The sequence below is a fragment of the Macrobrachium nipponense genome, chromosome 9 (assembly GCF_015104395.2).
Source record: "Macrobrachium nipponense isolate FS-2020 chromosome 9, ASM1510439v2, whole genome shotgun sequence".
NCBI classification, from domain to species: domain Eukaryota; kingdom Metazoa; phylum Arthropoda; class Malacostraca; order Decapoda; family Palaemonidae; genus Macrobrachium; species Macrobrachium nipponense.
The window spans coordinates 58262642-58290235 of record NC_061110.1 but is presented as its reverse complement, the minus strand read 5'-3'; the positions used below and the strand labels follow the sequence as shown (position 1 = coordinate 58290235).

The 27594-nt window shown below is 40.2% G+C and overlaps 1 protein-coding gene across 4 annotated transcripts in view; it reads left to right on the top strand.

Moving 5' to 3' along the window:
• Positions 1-27594, top strand: part of LOC135217863 (ubiquitin carboxyl-terminal hydrolase calypso-like) — a 351282-nt gene that overhangs the window by 132085 nt on the left and 191603 nt on the right. For 3 of the 4 annotated variants that reach the window (XM_064253884.1, XM_064253885.1, XM_064253882.1), the window contains exons 7-8: positions 9720-9829; positions 19445-19596. In XM_064253884.1, coding sequence (XP_064109954.1) covers positions 9720-9829; positions 19445-19596 — 262 coding nt within the window. The remainder of the gene's footprint in view (positions 1-9719; positions 9830-19444; positions 19597-27594) is intronic. The other variant, XM_064253883.1, reaches the window with a different exon arrangement.

The following is a 27594-nucleotide window of genomic DNA, read 5'->3' as shown; positions in this document are numbered from 1 at the left end:
TCATTTTTAGCCAAAAAAACTACGATCCGGAGCAAGCAGAACTTCTGCCTGAGGGGAGGAATTCCACATGACCCGCATCTCTGGATAGAGCCGACAGTTCTGAAATTCTAGCTCCTGAAGCTAGGCTTAATAAGAATAATGTCTTTCTAAGAAGCATTATGAATGTACAAGACGAGTTGTCAGTATCTGATGCTAGTTTGAGGACATCATTTAAGAACCATGAGACTGTAGTAGCCTTTGAGAAGGTCTAAGTCTAGCTCAGGCTTTAGGGGGATAGACGTAAAATAAGATTCAGTCAGATCTATCTGGAAACCTAACTGAAAGATCTTCTTCAAAGCCGATTTATGAGTAGTAATAGTGCTAGCTGCTAAACCTTTTTCAAACAAGGATCTGAAAAAGGATATAGCTAAATTAACTGTCATGGTTGTAGTGTTTGATTCTTTCAGGAAAGGATGCTAATTTTTTTAACAGCTGAGTCATATGTCTAATAGTTGACTCTCTCTTATCTGATTCTAGGAAGAGGATGTTTGTGGATCAATGTTAGCATCTTTATTAGCCGGAAACTTCATGAAGTCCATAAAGTTAGGGTCTGAAGAATTCCTGAGGAAGCGAACACAGTCCTCATTTGTACTGATTGTGACAGTTTGGGATTGGGAATCCGTTGAGGTCGGAGACCCAATTCCAGAAGCAGAGGATACCAGTTGCTCTTGGGCCAGTCTGGAGCAATCAGGGCTACTAGTCCTTGAAAGTCCTCAGCTTGCTCAAGACTTTCAAGAGAAGATTCACTGGAGGAAAAACATAAATTTTTCTCCACTGATTCCAATCTAACGACAGGGCGTCCGTGGCATAAGCCAGAGGGTCCAGGTTGGGGGTCACATAGCAGGGAGCTTGTGGTTCGCTTGTGAGGCGAAGAGATCTACTTGGAGACCTGGGACTCTCCGGCATATCCACTGGAATGACCCGTCGTCTAGGGACCATTCTGATTCCCAGAGGGACCGACCGGGACAAGGCGTCTGCTATCACATTTCTACCCCCGCCAGGTGAGTGGCGGACAGATGCCATTTGTGTTTGTTTGCTAGTGCAAAGAAGGCTATCATGACATGGTTCACATGTTTGGATTTGGACCCTCCTCTGTTGATGCAATGAACTACCACTGCACTGTCCAAAACTAGTCTTAGATGAGACTTTTCCGGGGAAGAAGTCTCTTCAGGGTAAGAAATACTGCCATTGCTTCCAGAACGTTTATGTGGAGCTGGCGGAATTGAACTGACCAAGTCCCCTGAACTTGTTTGAATTGAGAATATCCCCCCCACCCCCCGGACAGGAGGCATCCGTGTGAATGGTTAACACTGGAAGGGGATATTGAAGGGGTACCCGCTTGGCCAGGTTCTTTACTTTTGTCCATGGACGGAGTTGATTGCGAAGGATCTGTGGAATTACTGACAACTTGTCTTGAGATTTGGCGTTTGCTCTCGATCGCCAACTCGATTTATATCTTTCAGCTTGCTTTCAGGAGAATATCTGTCACTGAAGCAAACTGAAGGGAACCTAGGATTCTTTCCTGGCTTCTCCTTGATGTTTGCTTGCATTTGAGAAATTGTCTTGACAGACTTGGCTATCTCTTTCCGTTTGGCCACTGGAATTGACAGATTGTGGGAAGACAAATCCCATTGGATTCCTAGCCACTGAAAACGAGACTCCGGAGTAAGTCTGGATTTCGTTTTGTTTATCTGGAACCCCAGATGTTCCAGAAATTGAACTACCTTTTTCGTGGCTTTGAGACATTCCTCGACTGTTGGTTGCCCAGATCAACAATCGTCGAGGTATGCTGCTATCATATTCCCTGAGTTCTCAATTGTTGCACCACTACTTCTGCTATTTTCGTGAATACCCTGGGGGCTACATTCAGACCGAAGGGCATCACTTTGAATGAGAATGTCTGATTTCCTAGCCTGAATCCTAGGAATGGGCGGAAGTGTCTGGCTATAGGGATATGATAGTATGCGTCTGTAAGATCGATGGAGCATGTGACGGCTCCACGAGGAAGTAAGGTCCTTACCTGCGAGAGGGTAAGCATTTTGAATTTGTCGCATGAATGAAAGAAAGTTTAGCCTTGACAAAGTCTAAGATTACCCTTCTTTTTGTTGAGCCTTTCTTTGGCACGCTGAATAAGCGACCTTGAAATTTTAGATGCTTGACTCTCGCAATAGCTCCTTTCTGAAGGAGTTCCTCCGCATAATCTGTCAATTCCTTTGATGGTACTTGATGGAATGATTGATTGGAGGGGGATCTTTGATCCAACTCCAACCCAATCCCTTGGACACTATGCTCTGTGCCCAATTGCTGAACCCCCACCGTGACGGAAGAGGAACAGCCTGGGGAGCCTCATTGTTGATGGGCGGGTTGACCTCCACGCCCTCTCGAACTGCCTACTCCTTGCCGCCCTTCCTGTGCCACGCTGGCGAAGTGGCCTCTCGCTCTGTTAACCTCTCGATTGCCTATTAAAGGGAGGGTAAGCCTGACCTTCATACATAGGGTTGAAGGCCGGCGAGAGTGCGTAGGAGGTCGAGGGTTGTGACTGAGGGGACAGCAGGAGGATGGGCTGGGTCTGCTTCGATGTTGAAGGTTGTCCCTGTTGGGTAACCGGGACGGCCTGAACGAATTGCTGCTGTTGCTGGTGTTTTTGGTAAGGCTGGAACCTTTTACCAGACTTCTTTAGTTTCTTACCAGCAGCGGGGGCGGGGGATTCTTGTTTCCTCTTAGAGAGATACCCCATCTAGCTCTAAGGCTCTGGTTGAGCCTAGCAGCCTCGTGGTGTACCTCATTTACAGCAGACTCTGGGAAGAGGTCCGCTCCCCACATGCTGGAAGCCAGGAGTCTATTAGGTTCGTGCCTAATAGTGCACTCCTGCAGAACGTGCTTTCGGCAATTCCTCCTAGCTTGGAAGAAGTCGTAAGCATCCGTCTGAACCGTTTGAAGCTGGGACTTGGCCAGAATCTTAAACTAAAGGTTCTGTGCCATACGAAAGAGCAGCCATCTCTGTGATAATCAGAGAATTGAGGGACCTGCCAAACCTAGTTCGAGCGTCGAACTCTGCCTGAATCAAGGAATCAGGCAGCCTTGGGAGCTTTTCGCCAAACTGGTCCATAGCACAGTCCGGTTTGAGCTTACCAAGCGTGAAAGTGGCAGGCAAGTTCTCCCACAATTCTCCGAAAGCTGGGAAGAGCCCTCAGCTGTGGCATGGGCTCATCCTTGAGGACTGCCTGAAGAGTCGCTTCCACTATTTTTGTAGCGAACGGAAGAGAAGCCTCCTCCTCCGTCGCAAAAATAGTAAAAGGACTCTTGAAAGCCTGGAGTTTAGTGTTGGTACACTCCCAGTCCTCAAGGCAGTGAACCCATTCGCGTTGAGCGTGATCTCTACTATAGAGAACGTTTCTCCCTGGAGATCTTGTCCTCCCTAGTGACTGCCGCTACGGTCAGCCCTAGCATATCCAATGAAAGGCTGCGTCAATCCCGGAGGATAAAACTCGAAGTCCTCAATCCTTCGAGTTCCACACTCCGGGACAGAGATCATACCGTCCTTGAATGGAGCGTAAGCGGCCACTCTCCATGGGTTTCTCCATGGAGAAGGCTGGTAGCGACTCATAAGGTGGTTAGCTGGAGAATACCAGCACTTGCTACTGGGGAGACTGGATGAGGAGCCTGAGCAAGCCCAGCTACTCGGTCCTCGTTCTCTCTAACTCTGTTAGAGAGATCTTGGATGGACTGGCCCGACTGAGTCAAAGTGCTCGACAGTTGTGCGAACATCTGTTCGAACTTGGTTTCCGAGGGCGGAGACCTGTGAGCCAACCATCTCTCCTACCTGTTGCATCACCACTGCTGAGAAAGCATGGGATCAAAGGTGCTAGGTCCCGCTACTCCAACCGGCGTTGCCGGAGTGGATGCGGTGGAGGCCGGAGAAGGCATTGGCTCAGCGGGAGCGCGAGCCTTCTCCTTAGAAGCCTTGCTTCTAGAGCTCTTTGAATAGGAAGAGCTCGGCTTAGCCTTCACCGCGTCAGCATAGGAAGTCGAAGACTTCTTAGCTGAAGAAGACGACGACGACTTTTTAGAAGTCGTCTTAACAAGGGTCTTTCAGTTCTCTCTGTCCCTTCACCTTTGGGGGTACAGAGAGAGCGGAGAGAGCGGGTAGGGATCTCAGATCCCAAAAAGCCTTGGGAAAGAAGCTGTAGAAGAAGGGACAGGAGAAGATCCAGGAGCGCCCAAGGAAAGACCTTGGGCACCCGACACACCTACCTCAACCAACAATCCTCAGCACCTACCGCCATAGGCTCAATATTAAGGTCCAAGGTTGCGACGTCCGGGACCGTCTCCTGCGTGGCCACGGCCCCGAAAGACTGCTGCATCTCCTGCTGGATGGAGGCTATGAGAGGGGCTGCAGATATGGGGTCAACATACCCTGTTGACTTGCCACCGGGAAGATCTGAACGGCCAGCTTCTTGGTCCAAGATGTAAGGCTGGCCCTTGGCGGCGTTCTTCCTGAAGCCGCCCCACCCAAGCTTTCAGGGTTGCTAGGGCGACTTTCCCTCACACCGGCAGCCTGAAAAAGAAGGCGAAATGAAGCTTCTAATGGCGGGGCGGGGGGGTTTAACAAGCTTATGACTAAGTGTTGTTTAGTAATACGATAAAAAAGTCTATAATCGACTTACCCCCTCCACCAGCTTACTGACCCCAGGTCGTAACAGATGGCGCAGGCTTCCGGATGCCAGACGATCATGTCGTTGTAAGGCGCACACGGGGCGTGAGACCTGCACTCATCGTGGGCGCAGGGGTCGTATAACGTCGCATTGCACCCAAGGACCTGACAGTTGGTAGCCTGTAAGTGGAAAGATACATAAGTATCAGGAGAACACTTACAGCCTAACAATTGCTCCGCTGATGCCAGGAGCGAGAAAGTTAGATTAAACCAGAGCCCCGCCATAATACGTGTGGTAGCAAGATGGTTGGAGTTGTCCAAGGCTACGCCGGAGACAAGCGATAGAATCCAACCAGGTGTGGTGGTGAAAATTGAAACCACGACGGAAAACGGCGGAGATGGTATACATACAATTATAAATCTAGGAAATTCATCGTAAAAATAGGGTATATCCTTAAAAATAACGAAATAAATATCAACCTTTCCCCCCCGGTCTACTAGAAGAGTGCCCGGGTAAGAAGCAAGCTCTCTTCCGGTAGCGGGGACGGGAAGGATATAGTAGGCAAGCAATAGACCACTAGTAGTGACCACCCCGCCCGCTGGCGGAGCCAGCAAGCTATAAACAACCAAAGGTGCCCCGGCTGCGGCGGAAGGCTCCGTTTCGTTATAGTGGGGGAAAGGTGGGCTGAGCAACTGGGGGGGGGGGGAGGGGGTTCTCGTCGTAACACGGCGGGAGAGAGAGAGGGGGGGGGTGGCCTACTCCGTCCAACAAACTACCCGCTCGGTGACCCGGTACCCGAAACAAGTGGTCGCCCTATACCCCAGCTGGGAAGAACCCCTGGCCTCCTCAGAGAAGGAGGGAGGAAAGGCAACTGAGGTTGTCATGGCAACCAAGGGGTCCCCAGACCCCTCCCTATACCTGGTAGGGAGGGAAGGGGAAGGGTAAGGTGCGAGGAACACGTGACCGCAAGTGCCCTAAGCCGCGATAGCAACACAAACGTGGAAGGGCCACGTGAACCAGGCTGTACCAATACATGGGACATGCACCTAGGCTAGCCTAACACCCTAAATAGAACTAAAATTTACATCGTAAAGATGGAAAAGACACTTTTAGTAGAAGAAAAAGAAGCCCAGGAGGAGGCAAACTGTTCCGAGGAACAGAAGCCTACTCGGAGCCAGCGATAGCCGATGAAGAGCAAAGAGCCGGGATGCTGGGCCAGAAACACAGAATAGCCCTAAATACCAAACTAAGAGAATTGGTAAATGGGTGCTAACCTAGCTAAAAAGGCGATGTAAAAAACGATGAACGTGATTATAGTAAGCCCTAGTAATAAGAATCCCAGTATGGAAGACGGAATTCTTAAGGAGGCAGCATGGCGCCGTCACGAGTCGACCGGGAAACCGTATATGACCTATTAGAAGGAAAATACTGGTTCCTGGAAGACTAAAATACGGTAAAAAAAACACTACTTATGAGGCGCTTAACTTAGCCGTTGCGATGGCAGCACGTTCCATAATGGAGAAGGAGGTAAATCCAGATAATAGTACACAAGCAAGAAAATGCGTACGACGCTTAGCGCTAATAATTAAGGATGACCGCTAGGGCGCTGCTGTCCGTCGGCGTCCCCTAGTAGTAGTAGTAGCGGCCCGCATCGCCCGTTGGTATCAGCTCTCTCTAGTGGGGATTTTTGATTGGAAGGTCTAATTGGTGAATGTCTCGTGGTAGTGTTCCCACTCGCCCCTTTCTCATACGACACTTCTTTTAAAGAGTGAGCGAGTCAGTTTTACTGACATTTTCTTAATTTTGTTTTCTCTGGTAATTTTTAGATTAATTTTTACCTAGAAAGAATGATATTAAGGATCCTTTCATAGGCCGACACGAGCTGAGCCCAGAGTCTTTTGAAACACCATCCAAAAGGTTTCGCCGAAGATTCCCGAGTTGGAATCTGGATGTAGTGCTACGTTTCCTGAGGTCCCCTAAGTTCGAACCGCCTCAGTCTGCCTCTTTTAGAGACCTCACGAGGAAGACACTTTTTCTCATGGCATTGGCTTCCGCAAAGAGGATTAGTGAACTCCATGCAATAGAAGGGAATGTGGGATTCAGAGGAGATGCAGCTATCTGTGCATTCCTACCTTCGTTCTTGGCTAAGAACGAGAACCCCTCAAATCCTTGGCCTAGGAGTTTTGAAGTCCAAGGTTTGTCTGCCTTAGTAGGCGAGGAAGCAGAGGAGGTCTCTTTGCCCAGTACGAAGTTTAAAGTTTTATCTGCAGAGAAAGAAAAAACTTAAGGGCAATGATGTCAAACCTTTGGTGCTCTGTAAGAGATCCAAGGAGGACTCTTTCGAAGAATGCGCTTTCTTTCTTCATCAGAAGCCTGGTGAAAGAAGCACATGCGATATGTGGTATGAAAGTCAATCCAAACTTCTAAAGGTCAAAAGCTTCATGAGGTAAGAGCTATGGCCACGTCATTAACTTACAATAAAACATATCCTGAGTAATATTATGAAGGCAACATTCTGGCGTTTGCAACTCAGTCTTCGCAAACCACTATTTGAGAGACGTCAAAATTACGTATGAAAAGGCTTCGCGTTAGGCCCGTACGTATCGGCGGATTCGGTGCTGGGGCAGGGAGCTGAGACTAATCCTTTGTAGTATATTTTTTCCCCCTTGTTTAGCTTTTGTAAGTTTTTTGGTTGTTTGAAAAGAGCATTTGTGGGTAGGCATGTCTTTCATGTCGTATGTCTAACAATGATTAGATTGGTTAGGTGATCGGTTTATGTTTGAGCTCCTTGCAATGATAGTGGTTAGGTTCGTCATATAAGAGGGCGAATCCCCTTTGACAAGATCCTGCTCGGATTCTATCAAGTAAGCGGATACCAAATCCCTTTGATAGACCCAAAGAGTCTGTCAGCTGTAGGTCACGCCCTCGCTGAAGCTCTTCAGGCAACGCAGACTCATAGACAGTAACTACGAAGTCTTCTGCCTAAACAGGTAAGAACCAAGGTTGTATTTTACATCCTACAACAAGTGTTGTTTTTTCCCCTTTTTCCATATTTATATTGCTGTCTCTTTCCCTCCACCAAGGGTGTCAATCAGCTAAGTATATATCTGACAGGAAAGTTTCATGTACAAAAATGTTATTGTTAGTATACAATAAGCTTTTGTAGATACTTACCTGGCAGATATATACGATTGATGGCCCACCCAGCCTCCCTCAGGAGACAGGTGGAAGAGAAAAATTCTGGCCGGAAAGGGAGATTGGTTCTTACAGCCGCCACCCAGCGGCGGGTAAGGTAGATCACCTGACCTACCTGTCGCGTGTGCCACGAGTTTGAATTCTGTCGTGACGTCAGAGACGTAAAGCTAAGTATATATCTGCCAGGTAAGTATGTACAAAACCTTATTGGTATACTAACAATAACATTTTTATAGACCAGAATTTTCTTACAGTTAATCCATAAGAGCCTGGGCTAAGATTCAATATGCAGCACTCTAGGTGGGGGAAACTTTGAGGTTGGCCAATTTAAAAAAAAATAATACATCAATGGAAACAGGAAGATATGCAAATGCTCAAGGTGTAAAAAAACAAATTCTAAAAATTTTTCTCTACCTTCCAGAAGGTGAAAAAGACTATTTACAACCTCCTTGTCTTTTTTTTGGGGTCTTTTTTTTCAAGGACAATAGGTACTTTACTAAGTTATACAATGGTCCCCCATGTTCATGGGGATGTGTACCACACACACACACACACACACACACACACACACGAATAGACGGAACCCTATAAAAATGCTTTCAACCTCCTATTTTGTTAGTTAAAATTCATGGTTTTTTTATAGTTTTATTATCATAAAAAGTGCTTTTATGATAAAATGATTAACTGAAAAAAAGAGGATTTTGTGGATATTTCCCCGAAAAATACTGCAAATAGGCAAATTTTCCACGAATAATGAAAGGAAGAAATGTTTCCAGAGAAAACCCGCAATGCGTGAGTCCCGCAAATCCGAGAACGTGAATATAGGGGTCCCACTGTAAATGTGTTTTCTAATAAATAATTGTATTTGCTTTGTAAAATTATAATTACAGCTCACACAATATCAAAACAGATTAGAACTGCAGCCAGTAAAATATTCTGGGTAATATATTTGTTGCAAAATATTTATGTAAATTTAACAGAGATCGAAGATGCAATAACCTTTTGCATACACATGGTTTTTCTAATATTTCTTTGTGTAAAATTACAATTATAACTGCTTCTATTATCATAAAGATAGGTACTGAAACCAGCAGCAACCCATGGTTATATTTATGAGCAAGTACTATATATAATAAGATATGTGAGAGAGAGAGGCAGTACATGCACCCTTGAAGTCAAGATCACAACAAACTCATGAGCCACTTGCTTCTTGATCTTAGCCAGTCTTAAAGTTGCCATTAGTGAATTTATGGGCTATAGAAGTAATGGAAACTCTTTCCCACCTGATTATTTCAAATTGATGGCTCGTAATATTAATGCTCACCATGAGTGAATTTGTCTACCACCCAAAACCTGTTATATGAATGGTATCCGTACGTCCTTAAGGGTTAAGGGGTTAATCATGTCAGAAAAATAAAGATAAATAGAAAGCGTTGATTGATGCTAAACATTAAAGAAATACAACAAGAGATGAAAAATATATTTCTTTGCTTGTAGCATTTACTTCCATGTTTAATGCCCTCACTTTTTTATTTAAACGTGATTAATTGTGATAAGAGTTTTTTTTTCTGTTTTTTTGATGCTACGATAATAGCAGGGTGTTATCCTTCAGATGCCAAAGCATTAGTAGTGATATTTTGTTGAAAATCCATGGATTATGGATCCAGGCACTGATTACGTAAATGTCTCCACAGAATGTGAAGCTCCTGAGAACTGTTATGACTGTGAAAGTTTTGTTATTGTTGCTGCAGTGGAACTAAATATAGGATATTGTCATAAATAATTTTATAACTTTAGGATACAGTTATTAAAGCAATGTTATAATTCCAGGGAAACCATTTTGGAAGCCTTGCATCAGTTTGTTAGGCAAAAGTATCCAGATTATATTGGAAAAGAAAAGTTACGGGCCATTCACCCTTCTCACATAGAGGATGATATTGGTAAGTACAGTATTTGTAATATTAGTGTTATCAAAATTTTCATTCATTCATAGATTTTAGTTGTACTATATGTAAAAAGTTTTTCTAGTGATTATAAATTTACTGAGCAAAGCACCTTATCATTTTTGTGAAAAATTTATTTAGAAATTCTTTGTATCCTCATTCTTACTTATAGTTGATGGCATATAAAAGTTGTTTTATAAATGAGAATGGCATACAATACAGTTAAAAAATGCATGGGGTGTGTATGTTTTAATTGTATTGTATGCCATTCTCATTTATATTTTTACTGTATTTTCCATTTCTTTATTTTTACAACGCAGAAGATAAATTCAATTGTTACAACCCAGAAGATAAATTCAGTGGTATGCAAAGGATATGTACTTACACACACACACACACACACACACACACACTCCTTTGCTTTGGATGGTGACTGTGTAATACCAACTCTCAAGTTACACAGTAATACATCTTGCTCGATTCGAGTTGCGCAAATTCACAATAGCGTGAACTTTTCATTGGAACAACTAATTATCATACATGATTTTTTCATAGACACGCAAACATTTGTGAAAATCCAGTAATTTGTAAATATTTCTCTGGAAAATACCGCGAATAGGCGAAACGTGGTCTCTATCCACTAACCTCTTGAAAAATACTGGACAAATTTTATCTCTACCTGACAACTCAACCCCTTAACTGATAAGTACACCAACAAAACCCCAGAATATTTATACAAATAACCTCCAGCAGATATAAAGTTTGACCCTCATTTATATGTTGTGTTCCTGTGTCTCAAAATAGTACATAAATTCAACAGCCTCTCTACAAATAACATGCCATCCAAAAACAAACCTATGTAAAAGAAAAAGAAAAATTAATAACACCGCTTAATCCCAGTTACAGATTTCCCCTAATACAAATGATTCAGACTTTCATCACATTACCAAATGTAGTTTGCATCACAACCAAAAACAAAAAGTTTACTGTCACAACAAATCAGTAGCGTTCCACAAATAATTCTTTAAAATTCCTCACAATGAAACATCATCATGTAAAATGGCACAAAGAAGAAAACTATGAGTATCCAACTCTAAAAGAAACATCAAAAATGGTCTCAGCCGAGACACCACAACATTGTCAGCACCAAACGACCTGTTTATTCCAAATCTGCAAACAGCCACCTTCCCCTGTTTAACTAACCTCATTAACCTCAAAATAAAACCTCACCAAAACCTGGAAACCTCATTAATCCTCAAAAGAAAATCCTTGCAAACCTCCAGTCAGCACTAGTACCAAAAATATCAACCTCCATTATATACTAACCACCAATATAAAAAACACCCTCAGGTACCTCTGGCTAAATACTCAAAACCACCAAAATATAATACCAAAGAAAACCACCTCTGTGGGATATAACCTCAGAAAACCACTAACTACAAAATACCAACCATAAACCGCCAAAATAACCCTGGTGAATATAACCTCATAAAACCACCAAAATAGCACTGGTGAATATAACTTCATTAAACTGCAAACCACCAGAAACCATAAAACCAGGAGGACTGCCAAAAACCAAAATAGTACAAAGAACCACAAAGCCACAACCACCACCCTATTGGCTTGTAAAACCTCAGATCACCATCAAAAGTCATCACCAAAAAATCAGCACCCAGAAATCAACATTACCAAATATCAACACCACCAAAAATCAGCATCACCTGCCAAAAATCAACTAGTGCTACAACATTTATCCTCATCCCCCAGTACCACCATATTATTTCTCCTGTAACACCAATAACACCATAGTATTCCTTATATAACACCAAAGAATATCTTCCATTGTTATCTCCAGAAAATTTGCCAAATATTTGTCACTGCACAGTATTTTCCACATTATCTCACCCCAAATTATTCTATTTTATCACAACAATTGCCCCAATGTTTACGCCAAATCACCGCAGTTGAGAAAAATAGTGAAAGAAGAAAAAGAAAAGAAATAGTGTTAAATAAGGGTGATTAGTTAAAACATAAAACTTCTACAGATCTGTTTTTCACATTTCATCATCCATTTGTGAAACAGAGAAAAAAAAATGCATAACTGTGCAATGTCCCCTTTTTTCTTTTTTCATTTTCATTTTCCCTATTCTCTTGATCTTTGATACACTCTGTGATCTAAATAGACCTATCTTATCCAAGACTAAAAACCTGTTTCCCCTCTTTTCTTCGAGAAATCTATAAGGGTTCTAATGGCACGCCATAAGGGTTCTTATGGTGTACCATAAGGGTGCTTATGGCACCAATAACTGGTTATCAGCGCTATTATGGCGCCATAAATCACTGAGTTTGAGTTAGTGGCGGTTTTCACTTATTGGCACACCCCCGGGAACGGAAGCCCCGCCGATAACTGGGGACTGCCTGTATCCCAGTTTCTATCGTTGCTGCGCCAATAGTTTTCCAGAGAGCTTTGAGCACTTTTCTGTTTGATCGTTCAGATAACCCATTTGCTTCCGGTCTGTATTGAAGGATTGTTGCTTCCTTTATTCCCTTAACTTTTGCCAGACACACTATTGTCCTGTTTACGACTTCCTTACCATTATCAGTCAACAAAACCTCGGGTACCCCGTATCAACATATAAAACCATTGAAAAATGCCATAGCCACTTCCGCGGTTTTTTGCTTTAGTGGGAAAATTTCCACTACCCTCGTCAATTCATCTATTGCCACCTATAAGTACCTGTAGTCATACCCTGATTCACAGAACTTCCCCAAGATATCCATGTACTCTACTCCTAAAAGGGCCTCCTTGGTATCGGATATGACCCTAATTTGGCAAAAAGTTACCCTTGCGGGTTTGCAAGTGTTGAACACTACACTTTTTCACAAAATTCTTACACGTGGACTACCAAACTTGCAATGCCCTGCGTTTACTAAGACCGTAAGGACCGCTGGAATTAGGACTTTCAGAATCACAATCTGTGTCATATCCCCTTTAGTTTTACTCATCCTTAATTTATATTTAATTTTCCTAACCAACAGATTACCGTCCAATTTCAAATCTGAAAAAGGCAACTTATAACCTTTCCGCTACTAATTCACCTCTAAGGAATGCTTTTCCGTCACCAAAAATACAAAATTTCACCCTCGCCTTGCCTTTGCTCTGAGACTAATATCCCACTGTATAGAATCACCAGTAACCGCCCCAACATGAAATCCTTCAGCCTTGTAAAAATTTCTACTAAGGACATCCTCTACGACATTATGTCTGTCCTCTATGTATTTGAACTTTGCATCAAAATCCCTAATTGTTAGGAACCATCAAGCTCATTTAGGCAAAAGATCTGGCTTATTAAAAAGATCTAATAATGGATTGGGGTCTGTAAAAACTTCTACTTTATTCCCCATTAACAACATTCTGAAATTAACTAAGCTTGATACTACAGCAAAGGCTTCCTTATCTACGGTAGTCATTAACCTTTCATTGCTACCTTTTGTCTTAAATTTCTTGCTATAATAACCTATTGGATGTAATTTTCCATGAAACTTCTGCATAAGGCAAGCACCTATACCCTCCTGACTGGCATCAGTTACTAGTGTGTAAGGTTTACTGAAATCTGGAAATTTCAGGACCGGAGGATTCATTAATGTATCCTCAACTTGCTGAAAAGCTACCTATTGCAGCTCCCCCCAAGAAAATTGAATATCTTCCTGCAACACATCTGTTAAAGGGGGTGCCAAAATAGGAAAACCTTTCACAAAACATCTAACGAACCCCAAGATTCCCAAGAAGGACCTGACTTTGTTTCTTTGTCTTAGGGACAGGAAAATCTGCAATTGCTTTGACATTATCATCATTTACTCTGACTCCCTCTTTAGATATGACCTGACCTAAATATGCAATCTGGTTTTTCAAGAAGTCACACTTGGTTAACTTGATTTTCAAACCTGCTAGTCTAAATCTCCCAAGAAATTGCCTGAGCACTTCCATGTGATGCTCAATCAAATCTGTTCCAATCAATATATCATCCATGTACACTCGACAAGAAAAGTGAAGACAGTTTTCATTAGCTTTCGTTCATCGAATTTCCCATTAGTTTTTACTGAAAAGACATATCGCTAAATTTACTCTAGAATATGAAAATACACTGCAAACTATATCATATGAGTTAAAACTGCAAAGCAAAACTGTTGAGATACTTAAAAACATGATATATGTCCGAAGTAATTGGAATTTCTCAGATGGATTCGTTCATAGAGATCTGGTAAATAGAATGTGAATTTCTGATTTTTGTACTATGTATTACGACAATATTTACTAGTTTTCCTTCATTGAATTTTTCCTTTCCATGAAACGGGGATATTCTTGCATCATTGTAAGTGGTGAATACAATTTTAGTTTCTACAAAATCATGTTTGTATTCCAAAGCGATTAAAGTTAGCTGACGTCATTGGCAGTCAATGTTGCGACAGCTAAGGTAGGTTGAGCAAATCTAGTTGCGTCCGCAAGAGCTTTTTGTATGGTGTGAAGAGGAGCCCTAGAACTTCGAGTGGGAAAGCACAAGGATACTGGCTTACGTAACGGATTTCACGCTTTGATTACTTTGACGTTGACATGGATTAAATGCTAGTTGCTTTTTACAAAGCTACTGTCTTTAAACATTAATCTTTATCAAGGTTAAAGGTTAAAGGTAGCATGTCAGCTCAAAGATTTTCTGGCTATATGCTCCCATTACAAAGTAGTTCGTAGTAGCCTACAGCCTTACACGACTGAATTTCTTTGCCGCGAGGCTGAATGATCTCCCAACACATCAGCATTTTTTGCACGATATAAAAATAATTGCCAGTGCAATATATTTTGAGTTATTTGTGGTAATAAGTATTTTTTACTAAACACAGCTTTTTTTGTGAATGATTTGCAGATGAAACCTGATTTTCAAAAGTACAGTATATAAAGAGAGAAAGAATGACCGCAGCCTGTCTAAAATTTTCCATGTCTTTTTACAGTCCTTTAATGTTACGGCAACTGTCAAATGAAATCAAGATTAGGGTATGAATTTCTTAGAAAATTAACTTGAAAATTATGATCCTTCAAATTTTATCTAGCATAGTGCAGCACGATCTTGGCAGTCATACACCCCGTTTCCCAGGTATCTGTGCACTGACTCACCGTTCTTTCTTCTGCCTTTCCCCGTCACAAGTCTGTCACCATACTATAGATCTTTCTCTCATCTCTCTCTCTCTCTCTCTCTCTCTCTCTCTCTCTCTCTCTCTCTCTCTCTCTCCAGAGTATGGATGCTGAGATACTCATCGATACTACATTTGAGGCAATCAAGCAGCATACATATGAAGAAATAGATTACAACAGGACAACACAAAATAAAATCCCGAAGAGGCTCTACCCAGATCTGCACACTGATGGGGGAAGAGGAAAAATAGACAGGAAAGACAAAGTCTGCACCTTTTTGAAAAGAGGGAATTGCAGATTCGGAGAAAGATGTTACTACAAACATCCCAAGGTATGTCACAACTATGAAATCTATGGTAAATGTGCACACCTAGATGGCTATGAGGATAATTGCAGAGATCTACATCCAAAAAATATGCAAAAACCTAAAAGAAGGAAAAGGATGTAAGTTCGACAAAAAATGTCAAATTATGCACCCTGTAGCCATGAATCAAAATCAATTAAATAATCAATCAAATAATAAAATCCAAAATAAGAAAGAAACAAATAAAGAGAGGAACAAAGAATATGAGGTGAAGGGAAAAAGCAAGCCATCACCGCGATATGGAGTGTCAGCAAAGAATTTCCAAGCATCAGCTCCAATATACAGCCCAAGATACTGCTCAAGAGATAAATACTGTATGTACTACGATGCTAGAGGATATTGCAGATACGGAGAAAATTGCAGATTCAGACACAAAATGAATAATTATGATGAAGGAAGATCAAATATTATGGAAAAGTTGGATTTTTTAATGTCAGAATTTCTTGAAATGAAGAAAAGAACAACATACCAGAACAGGAAAGAGACATGGGAAAATCCTTATTATTACCCATTATAAATGAAGGAGAAAACACACGCAAACCATCATAGTGATGAATGATCAGGGTTTAGTTACGAGTAACTCAAAAAGAAAAATAGAGTACTTAGAAGAACTAACCCAAATTGAAAAGAAAATAGATATAATGAATATAAGTGAAACCTGGTATTCCCAAGAGACTGGGAATGACGATCAAATAAAAGGGTTCCAGACTTATAGATCAGATAGAAAAAATAGGAATCAAGGGGGAACCGCAATATATGGGAAAGACAAAAAACAAGGAAAAATATATGAGAAATATAGTAACTCAGAATGTGAACTAATAGCGGTAGAATTTGAATCTGAAAAATTAATGAACATAGTAATATATAGACCCCTAATACTAAAGAGTTTGACACAATAATAGAAAAATTGGATGATATATGTAGAAATCACAAGGACTGGACTATTCTCCTATCCGGAGACTTTAACTTTCCTTTCATAGACTGGAAAGAATGAATAGGAGATTGTGGTTGTATTTATACATATAAAAAAGAGAGTAATAGTAGTGCACAAGATAAGAGGCAATTCGAAAAGCTATTAGATATGCTACTAGAATACAACATTCAACAAATAAATCACCTGCCAACAAGAAAGGAAAATACTTTAGACCTAGTATTATGTGAACGAGGTGAATTACGTTAAAGAAATAATAGGTTATAATGTGGAGTATTCAGACCATAATGTCATAAGAATTAACAGTCCATTCCAAAAGCAAGTGAAAAAGAGATAAGCAAGAAATTAAAAAGTGGGAAGGATATGGAAAATACAACTTCTACAGTAAAAATATAAAATGGTCAGAAATAAATAGTCAGAAAATCAGAAAGTGGAAAAAAGGTCTTGCAAAAGAAAAAAATGCATGGAAAGTGATCGAACTAAAAAGAATGTAACCAATATTCACTAACTACTGTATATATTGTTTTGTATTGGGTATGTGACTAAATACCGATTTTTATGATAATGGTTTACAGCTTACCTATAATGTAGTTTTGCATCTCTTAACCTCATTCCAGGTTGGACCCCGTACTGAGCATAAAAGCTCACTCTCTCTCTCTCTCTCTCTCTCTCTCTCTCTCTCTCTCTCTCTCTCTCTCATCTTCTCTCTCTCTCTCTCTCTCTCTCCGGATAATGTAAAATGTATTTTAAATGATATTGCTGTAAAGATTTTCTGACATAGCATTTTGCACAATATTTAAAGTATATTTATTACTTAATTTTCAAGTAAAAGCTGACCGGAAAATAAAATTATAATAATTAGCAAATATTTTAAAAATGGTACATGCTTTATCATATCATTCACAGTAATATCATTTCAAATACATCTTACTTACCCTTAAAGAGAGAGAGAGAGAGAGAGAGAGAATTGTACGCCTGCATATTATGCTCAGTCTGGGGTCCAACCTAGAGTGAACTGAATAAGATACATAACTACATTAAAAATAATATGCCTGTAAATCCTTTTTTAATCATAAAAAGTCAGTAACGTAGTGCTCAGGATACAAAATTAATCAGTTCCAAAGCGGCCTTCGTAACCTGAGTTTTTCGTATCTTGAACCACACTTTACATGTAAATTGCCTAATTTGTTCCAAGCCGCCTTCAAAAACACCACAGTAAATTTTATAATAAAGCTAAATTGACCAATAAATGATGAAATATAACAATTTGGACCATTCAATACCTAACCTAACTGTGACTGACCTATAGACAAAGTGTATTAGTGTACATGGTACAAGAAATACTGTACGTACATATGTAGTAAAATGTGGAACCTTACCTTTCGAGTGAGGCGATCTTCGAAAGTGGCAACAGAGGAGGACAAATGGCAGAAAACATGAACACTTAACTTTACGAAACACATAAAAAAATGGCAGAAAACATTAACACTAAACTTTACGAACACATTAACAAATGGCAGAAAAACATTAACACTCAACTTTACAAAAACTTTAAATAAAATTTTTTTTTTTTTTCTTTATTTGTTGTTATATTTTTTTTACTTTTTTATACTCTAGGTTTTTTTTACAGTTTCAATTTCTTCACCACCGAATGAATGCCAGTCCATTTATGGAATTTATCAAACCACCCATGAGAAGCCTTGAAGTCTGGGGTTGCCGTCGATGTCCCTTCTCCTCCGTCGTCTTTGGCCTGGGTAATCAGTTCACCGAAAATAGCGCTGGCCTTGTGGCAGATTGTCGTCTCGGTTATCGTATCGCCAGCGATTTCTTTGTCTTTAATCCGTACAAGAAGCAGTCTCTCCATCTCAATATGCACGTGGCTCCTCTTGTTGGATAAAATAGTCACACCCTTGGAAGGTGTAGCTGCTTTGATGGCTTCCTTCTGCTTAAGGATGGTGCATATCGTCGATGGATTTCGGCCGTATTCCTTAGCGATCACACTCAAACGCATGCCAGCTTTATACTTCTTAATTATCTCTATCTTAGTCTCCATAGAAAGCATTCTCTTCTTTCTGTGAACTTCAGCAACATTCTTGGGACCCATGGCTAATTAAGTTAATTAAGTTCACACACAACACAATAAAGTATACAAGTAGAAAGCGAAATCACTAACATGAATTTACGATAACTAACGAAATACGTATATGTGAATGAACGAATTCCGAGTGTGTACGATAACGCCGATATGACGGAAGTGGCCGAACGACGCCGTTACGTAGATGGGATAGATGCTGACCAATAGGAGAGCAGGATCTTACGGCAGTGACTAGCATCAGGAACCAATGGGAGAGTGGGAGGATGGTGGCGAGTCTACTCAGTTGGCGGTGCGCGAGTTTTAAAATTGTTCTCGGTGGTCCGGGCAAATCTCGGGACTTTACAGTAACACCCTTTTGTATCCTGAATTATTTTCATATGCAGAGGCAAAAAATCTTCGTTTTTGCTTTCATAACCTGGATTTTTCGTAAGTTGGGACTTTCTTATGTCGAGGTTCCACTGTATTTAGTCACATACACAGTATGAAAAATTATAGTAGTAAATAAACAGTGTTGTTATAAAAAAAAAGCAAAATAGTGATAATTTTAAAAGGATTAATATGCTTCAGTGCTATGAGAGAAAACGGCTTATGCATACAGTACAAGGGTAACTTGATTAGTTGTCAAACGTTCTTAAGACATTTATTTAATTTGTATTAAAGATTTATTTAATTTGTATTAGACATTTTATAGATATTTTGCTGTTTACATTAATATTAAAGTGTTTTAGTATGATAATTTAAGGGATATTTTTGTTTGAACTATCAAATTAATCAGTGAAATGTTAAAATAGACAGTTATAAGCATTTTAGTTTATGGGGTATTTGGCAGTTATAAGCCAGTTATAAGGATTTGTAGAGGGGATTTTTGCAATTCCGCACCAGGTTCTGGAACCTAATACTGCATAAAAGTGGGGGAGCACTGTACCAGAAGTATAAAAGATCATCAAAGCATGTTTGAAAACACACATATCAACCCTAAGATCATTTAAATAATTTAGACCAACTTCATCAATTTCTATTAAGAATTTTTTTTTCAGAAGAAGGCAATAATCTTTCATTGCTAGCTGTGGCTGCTTCTCAAAAACTTGAGGCCCAAGGTTATGCAGATGCTTCATTTACTGATCATCAAGAAACTTCCCAAGAATCAAAAGTTCATCAGACTCCTATCAAAAGTGAACATTCATCTCTGGTGAGCTTTGGCGTGTGATATAACTGACGTTTTTCATATTGTGTAAGGATTGTGTGCCAGTGGGAAGTTTAGGCCCTTTTATTTGTTTGCAGTACAACATATTGAGAGAATAAGATATTGTTTGTCAGGTTTTTTGTTTCTAGTCAAAGTGCCAGAGCTAAAATGGTCTGTCCTTGCTCATTATTATCTTCGTTATTATGAAGTAATTCTTATTAGGAAAATGATAGTGTAGGTTAGGATACACCACATATTACGTATTTCTAACATTTTTCTGTGCTTTTGGAGCAGTATTCTCAAACCTAGAATGGCAATTACAAAGTACAAGGTTGAATAATATACGTACAGTTACTGACTGGTAAAATGTAGTAAAATTTAATAACAAAGGATATTTTTTAAAGAACTTGATGGTTATTACTTTGCAGTCATTTGATTAAAATATAAAATTCCTTTTAAACTACTTCAGTAGTAATTATTACACCAATAACATAGTATATATATGAATAAATTGAACTATTCTTAAATCCTTTGATATTAATGATCCGTGGTTGATACATATTACAAGAGAACTACAAAAATATTTGATATAGTTTTCCCCACATTAACATTAGGAATATTTATAACAATCTTGTTAAGCCATATGGCTGACTTAATATCAGAGCTCTTTTTTATTGGCATCACCTATATTTACAAGTGTAATGCCTGTAGGACTAACTATATTTTTCAGTCTGATGGGTCATTCTGGACTAGGTCTTAGGGGTTATGGCATTTTACCTTATTCTGGTTGATTGCTGGTCAAGTGAACCAAATCACTAATTCAGCAACAAAAGATTAATGTAACCCAAACGTTTTACTGCTTATACAGGTAGTTCACAGTTAACGGGAGGGGTGGGGGGGTTCTGTTCCCAGCTTAACGCCGCTAACTGAAAATTGGCGATAACAGCACTAATAACTCGCTTAACAGTGTCGTTAACCGGGGATCAGCGCCACTAACCAGGGATCGCAGCTGCCGATCTCCAGTTGGTGCCAAAAATTCTGTTAAAGATGTCGCTGGGCAAACGCCATTAACTGATGCCGCCGGTAAGCGGTGACTGTCTGTATTATTTTTTGTAAGAAGAATCTTTATTTTATGGAATTGAAAATTTCTTGTTCATTTGAATTAGTTCTTAGAAAACTTAATCGTAACCTTGACAGTTCTTCATATCCTGTTTTTACTGTGGAATTGTGCAGCTTTTGATAGTTTACTGCTGTTTGTCTTTAAAGGAGTTACTTTATGGTCCCCCCAGGACTGTATAAGACAGACCAACCAATCTCAAAGAATTCTTGTATATGTAGTTGGTCTCATCCAGAATAGTGCTTGTTGACAGTGATATGTGGCAACATTGCGTCTGTCAGTTATTTTCCCCATGATGTGTGGTCTGTGCCAGTGTTAAACTTCCCAGAGTTTTGCTCCAAAAATTTTGTTTTGGAGTGCAGTTTCAATCATCATAAGGATTTCTCAGAATGAGAAAGCTAATTACATTATTGTAAGGTCCAGTAGAAAGTTTTAGCTCCTTAAAATTTAAATGGGTAGGCTTATATTTGTTAAAATTGGCTGCCAGTAGGTCTCCCACTGTAGGTGATAGCAGGACTATTGTAAGCTAAGAAAGTATTGTGTAAGCAGTTTATATACATATACGTATATACATTGGGCACCATATTCGAGTTCTCTGGATTCGCAGTTTCACCTGTTTGCATTTTTCTGTGGAACCTACCTAAAAATTATTTGTGAGAGGACTCGCTCATGCACGGTTTTTTCTATGGAACGTTTCTATAAAATTATTTGCGAGTCTCCACCATTCATGGATGTGAATTTTTCATACAGCAATATTCTGTATTTTCATATTATTTATTGTATATGTGACATTAAATATTATAGACTGTACAGCAAAATAGACGAGTTACATCTCCTCTGAGGGTGCCTCTTCACCTTCTTCAGGAGGTGCCTCGTCAGGGATTTCGGAAGGCTGCATCGTATGGAGGTACTTGCACTTTCTCACTAAGGTGTTATGATAGGGCTTCACTAGTTTACGAGCAGTATTCTTCATTCTTATTCCATGCCTTGACCATTGTCTGTATCTGCCTAACTTCTCTGATCAGATTATACAGACCACAAAATTTTTCAAAGTCCTGGTCAGTTGGTGGGGTAGTGAAGAGGGCGGTGAGTTCTTCCCCAAGAATGACCACCCCAAGTATTTTACCCTTTCTATACTCATTCTCGATGTAGGCAACTGCGCTTTCAGTCATATGGTAATGGCATGCTACTTCTCCATGACTTTTGCCCTCTCTCAACATAACAATCATGTCTATTTTCTCCTCATCCATCATTAACTGTAAGGGCCTTTGATGCTTAGGCTCTTTGCCAGAAGCCTTATGAGAAGCAGAATGTTTAGAGGATATTTTAAAGAATATTCTTAGTCTGTAGTAATATACCGTACTGCACACGCAAAATGCGCACAAACAATACAACATTGAACTGTGTTGGATCAATCAGGCATAAATTGCGCATTGATTTTCTGTGCATACTGTACAATTTATGAAATGTTTTAAGATTTCTAAATATTATACAGGCACCCCCCGGTTATTGGCGGTCCGGTTTTATGGCACCTTTCTAGCACCCTAAAATCAACGATTTATGGCGCCATAACAGGCCGAGTCTCGATTATTGGCGCCATAAGGTATTGATAATAGAGTTATGGGCACCATAACATACCTAACACAGGTGCCATTAACCAGTTACCGGCGCCATTAACCGAAACTCTGCATCATAAGTGTCATGAATTGCTGAGTTTCGGTTAATAGCGGTTTTTACTTGTCAGCACCCCGCCAATAACCAGGAACTGCCTGTAGTACGTACATACATAAAGTGTTTTAGGATGATACTACAAGTATGCAGAGCATATCTAAAATATGTAAAAAAACAGGAATAGTAGGGTAAGTATGTTTTCATCTCAGTACACAGTATATTTTCGTGACTAAATACATTTTTTATGATGAAAAAAGTTTTATTAATTTTTAAATATTACAGTTCTGTAAAAAGTTAATGTAAACACAGCAAAATTTCTATAACATAATTTGTTTTTCTTGAAAGATGATTCACCCAAGCCAACTTTCTGCAGATAAATCTTATGATGCCTTCTTAGAGCAGTCGCCAGATGAAATGATACTTGACACTCTAATGGCTGTCGTCTGCAAAGCAGTCAATCCAGGAGCAGCATTCATTTTCCTTGTCACTCAATGGCTGTACACTTGCTGTTGATTGGTTGAAACCTGAGTCCCATCTTGTGAAGATGGAAGTGTGGGTATCGCACATCTCTCCTTCATCAGCTTCACTGCGTAGAAAGTTACTGATATGTGCAGATGTAATTGTGAAGCCGTGTTTTACGTATTACCAAATATCCATGTTATGCCAAAAATGGCTCCTAAAAAGTGCCCTGCTCCTTTTAAGGCTTCTGGCAAAGAGCCTAAAAGAAAAAAAGACTCATGAAGCTCGACAAGAAGATAAAAGTCTTCTATATGTTGAAGGAGGGCAAAAGTTTCACTGTGGTTGGCCACCATTTTAATGTGAATGAGAGCACAGTGAGATTACATTAAGAAAAAATAAAGTGAAATCAGGAAAAGTGTAAGCATGACCTACTTTGTTACAGCAAAAGCAGTGTCAACAGTGCGAGATAAAACAATTGTACGGATAGAATCTGCACTCGCATACTGGATCAGTGACTTGACTCCAACATCATACGCAAGCAAGCATGACAGCTCTACCAGCAGCTATCAACTGCTATGGAAGGCGGCAACATAGAGGAAGAGGAAGGCGGCGATCTAGAGGCACCGGAAGTCGATGAAGAAGGGGAATTAGAAATCTCGGGCTTTGTTGAACCTGTGCCTGAAGATGAAGAGGAAGAGCCACAGCTGGGACTATCATCAGCTCCTCAAGGTTTTCAGGCAAGCAAAAGCTGATTTCACCGGTTTCAGAAGCAGTTCCACCTAAATTCTGCTTTCCTGTATGGGGAAGCAGCATCAGCTGACAAAGAGGCAGCCATCAAATATCCCAAGACCTTCAAGAAGATTCTGCAGGAGAAAGGATACTGTCCAGAACGTGTCCAGTATGTACGAGACTGGCCTGTTCTACAAAGAGATGCCTTCCCGGACATACTTAATGAAGGACGAAGCTAAAGCGGCCAGATTCAAGGCACAGAAGGACAGGGTTACCCTCCTAATGTGTGGGAATGCAACTGGCTTTATGCTCAAATCAGGCCTCATTTACAAGGCTGCAAACCCCAGGGCACTCAAGAATAAGAGCAAGGCATTGCTACCCATCTTCTGGACGCATAATCCCAAGGCCTGGATCACCAAAGTCCTTACGGAGCACTAGTTCCACCAGAGCTTCATTCCTCAAGTTAAGCAGTACCTGGGTGACTTGGACATGGAGTTCAAGGTGTTGCTCATTATGGACAATGCTGGTGGCCACCCTCTTGATCTTTATTACAAGGAAGTCCAGTTCGAGTTCCTCCCTCCCAACACCACCTAACTTCTCCAGCCTGTGGACCAGGGCATGATCTGTGCCTTCAAGGAACTCTAGACCAGGAACTCCCTCCAGCACCTTGTTGATACAGTGGACTGTGACAGTAAATTTACACTGAAAGACAATTGACGTAAATTCATGATTGCCTTGTGTTTGTCTCTTATCAACTGGTCGCTGAGGGACATGAAGGAGACTGAATGCATGCTGGAGTAAGTTGTGGCAGATTGTGTCCATGATTATAAGGGCTTCTCTCCTGAGGAAATCCAGCATTCAGCCATTGATAAGGTGGGCCAGTTGGCGAGAATTCTTGGTGTTGAAGGCTTTGACGAGATCACCGAGGATGAAGTTGGCACCCTCATTGATGCCCACTCTGACCCACTGACAGACCAGGATTTGGAAGAACTGGTGAAGTCTGCCAGTGAGGGAGAAGACACTCCAGGTTCTGGAGAGGAGCAGGAGGAGGAGAGTCTGACTTTGGAACACCTGTCCCAAATTATGCAAATGGTAAATGATGCCCAGGAGTTTGTTGTAACATGGGATCCTTACATGGAACGCTCCTTAAAGTTTTCAAACAACCTTGATACAGCATTGGAGCCCTATACTCAACCCCTCACCACCATGAAGAAGCAACGACAGCAGCTGCCAATCACCATGTTCATCACACATACAAAGAAGGACCATCCAAAGCCTCCCCAAACCCTTGAAGTAGTGGCTCCCCAGTTGCATGAAGTAGTGCCTCTTGAATTGCCTGAAAAAGTGCCTCCCAAATCGCCTGAAAATGTGCATCCCAAAGTGCCTCTTGAAGGTGAAAACGTGCCCTCAGAGAAGATGTAACTCCTCTGCTTAGCTGTACAGTCTATTTTCATCATCATCAGACTGCACAGCTAATTCGTCATCACCATCTTTAATCAACATTCATCACTGGTGAGTACCCTATTTACACATGTTGTACTAGTATAAAAATGTCTTTTAATGTTCATACAGTATGTACATATATTTTTAACCATAAAATATAAGATTTACTTGGAAATATAGTAATATTAATAATATTTCAAAGATTAATATCTATTGTAATAGGATATGTTAACCCCTTCTTTACCGGGTGGGTGAGCAGAATGTAAACATTGCGTTCGCTGCCGAACTGAATCTCTCGGTAGTGACTCCAGTTTGGAGGGGTGCCGATCGTAAAAATATTTGCCAAAAATACACTAATCAAGGCAGGCTAATGAAATTATCAGGTATTATTAGCACTATAATAATGCATATTCTCTGTTAGTTTTATCATCCTACAGGGAAAATAAATGATTTTATGAAAAAAAATGTGAAACTCAGTGTCCCTTGTACAAGGGACACTGGTGGTCGGTGAGAAAACTACGGTCTTGAATAGAAATTCGGTCTTACAGAATGTTGGTATATCGCACCTGGAACATGCACATAAAGTATTATCAAAATAGAACAGTAAATAAGCACGTAATAACAAAAAAAAAAAAGCAAAAACTAAAGCGAAAGCCCCGCCAATAAATATGGAAATCGCAAATTTTATAGTATATCTTTCAAAAATTGGTCGATGTCATTTTCTACGTTTTCTAAGATTAGTTTCATCACAGAAAACAACTTTAGGGGCATCAGGGGTATCTAAACTAATTTTTCAAGTTTCTTGTCCTCAGAAAAAATCGCTTTTTTGCTTTTTCTCGGTTTGGTTTGTTTATATATAAAGTTACTATAAGGCTTTATTTTTACCTTCATTTATCTGGTGTTCATATCTTTTATTTGTTGTAAAATGTAATAAGTGAATAAATAAATAAATACGGTAAATGATGATACAACTGGTTTTTTACTTGGGTAGAAGTTATTACATGTTTACGCTTGTCTGGTTTTGTGATTTTTTGTTGAGACGCAGTTCATCTGTCACCTACACACTACTATAAGCAGTAATAATATTTTTTTGGGTTCATCATACATCTGGCATCGTGTCATACTGTTTATTTTGCTCCAAACTCTTCAAACCGAAATTACAGAATGATTGGAAGTCCCTATCTGAAAAGAGGAGTTTTTGGTGGTACTATGCGTACCACCTTTATGCACCCGGTGCGGTCCACCTTTATGCACCCGGTGCGGTGTAGTAGACTTGAATGGTGGTACCCACCTACCTCCAAACAAACTTTCGGTAATGAAGAGGTTAATTTAACTATTTGTTGGTATTTTTAGGGATACTTAGGTGTTTACACATTCAAGATAGGCAGTTATAAGTATTTTTAGAGGTGTTTTTAAGTTTTTGCAAGTTCTAGCCAATAATAGAGTTAGCATTAACTGGTGGTATTGGTGCCAAAATCCAGTTATCAGCCCCAATAAATGTAAATATTGCCAATTTACGGTTATCAATGATTTTTGGTTAACATCAAAGCTGTTGGAATGGAACTCCCGCCGATAACCAGGCACTGCTTATACACACACACACATATATAGCATATATACATACTATATATATATATATATATATCTAATAAAAGGAGCCCATAAAAACACCAAAATGTAGAGAGAAAGTACTATATTTCAGAGACTGCTGTCTCTCTCTTCAGGTATATGACAGCAGTCTCTGAAATATAGTACTTTTCTCTCTACATTTTGGTGTTGTTTTTATGGGCTCCTTTTATTAGATGGAATTCTGTTGTTACAGAACATTACCGTCATATATATATATATATATATATATATATATATATTATATATATATATATATATATATATCTCTATCTGTATTTACAGTGGAACCTCGACATACGAAAGTCCTTACTTACAAAAAATCCAAGTTACGAAAGCAGAGACGAAGATTTTTTTGCTTCTGCATACGAAAATAATTCAGTTTACGAAAGGGTGTACTGTAAAGTCCAAGATTTGCCCGGACCACCGAGAACAATTTTAAAACTCACGCGCCTCTAACTCTGTAGGCTCGCCACCATCCTCCCACTGTCCCATTGGTTCCTGATGCTAGTCACAGCCGTAAGATCCTTCTCTCCTATTGGTCAGCATCTATCCCATCATGCCTCTACATAAAGGCGTCATTCGGCCGCTTCGTCGCACCAGTGTTATCATACGCACGTGGAATTCGTTCGTTGACATATACATATGTCGTTAGTTAACATAAATTCATGTTAGTTATTTCGCTTTCTACTTGTATACTTTATCGTGTTGTGTGTGAACTTAATTAACTTAATTAGCCATGGGTCCCAAGAATGTTGCTGAAGTTCACGGAAAGAGGATGCTTTCTTTGGAGACAAAGATGGAGATCATTAAAAAGTATGAAGCTGGCATGTGGTTGAGTGTGATTGCTAAGGAATACGGCTGAAATCCATCGACGATACGCATAATCCTTAGGCAGAAGGAAGCCATCAAAGCAGCGACACCTTCCAAGGGCGTGACTATTTTGTCCAACAAGAGGA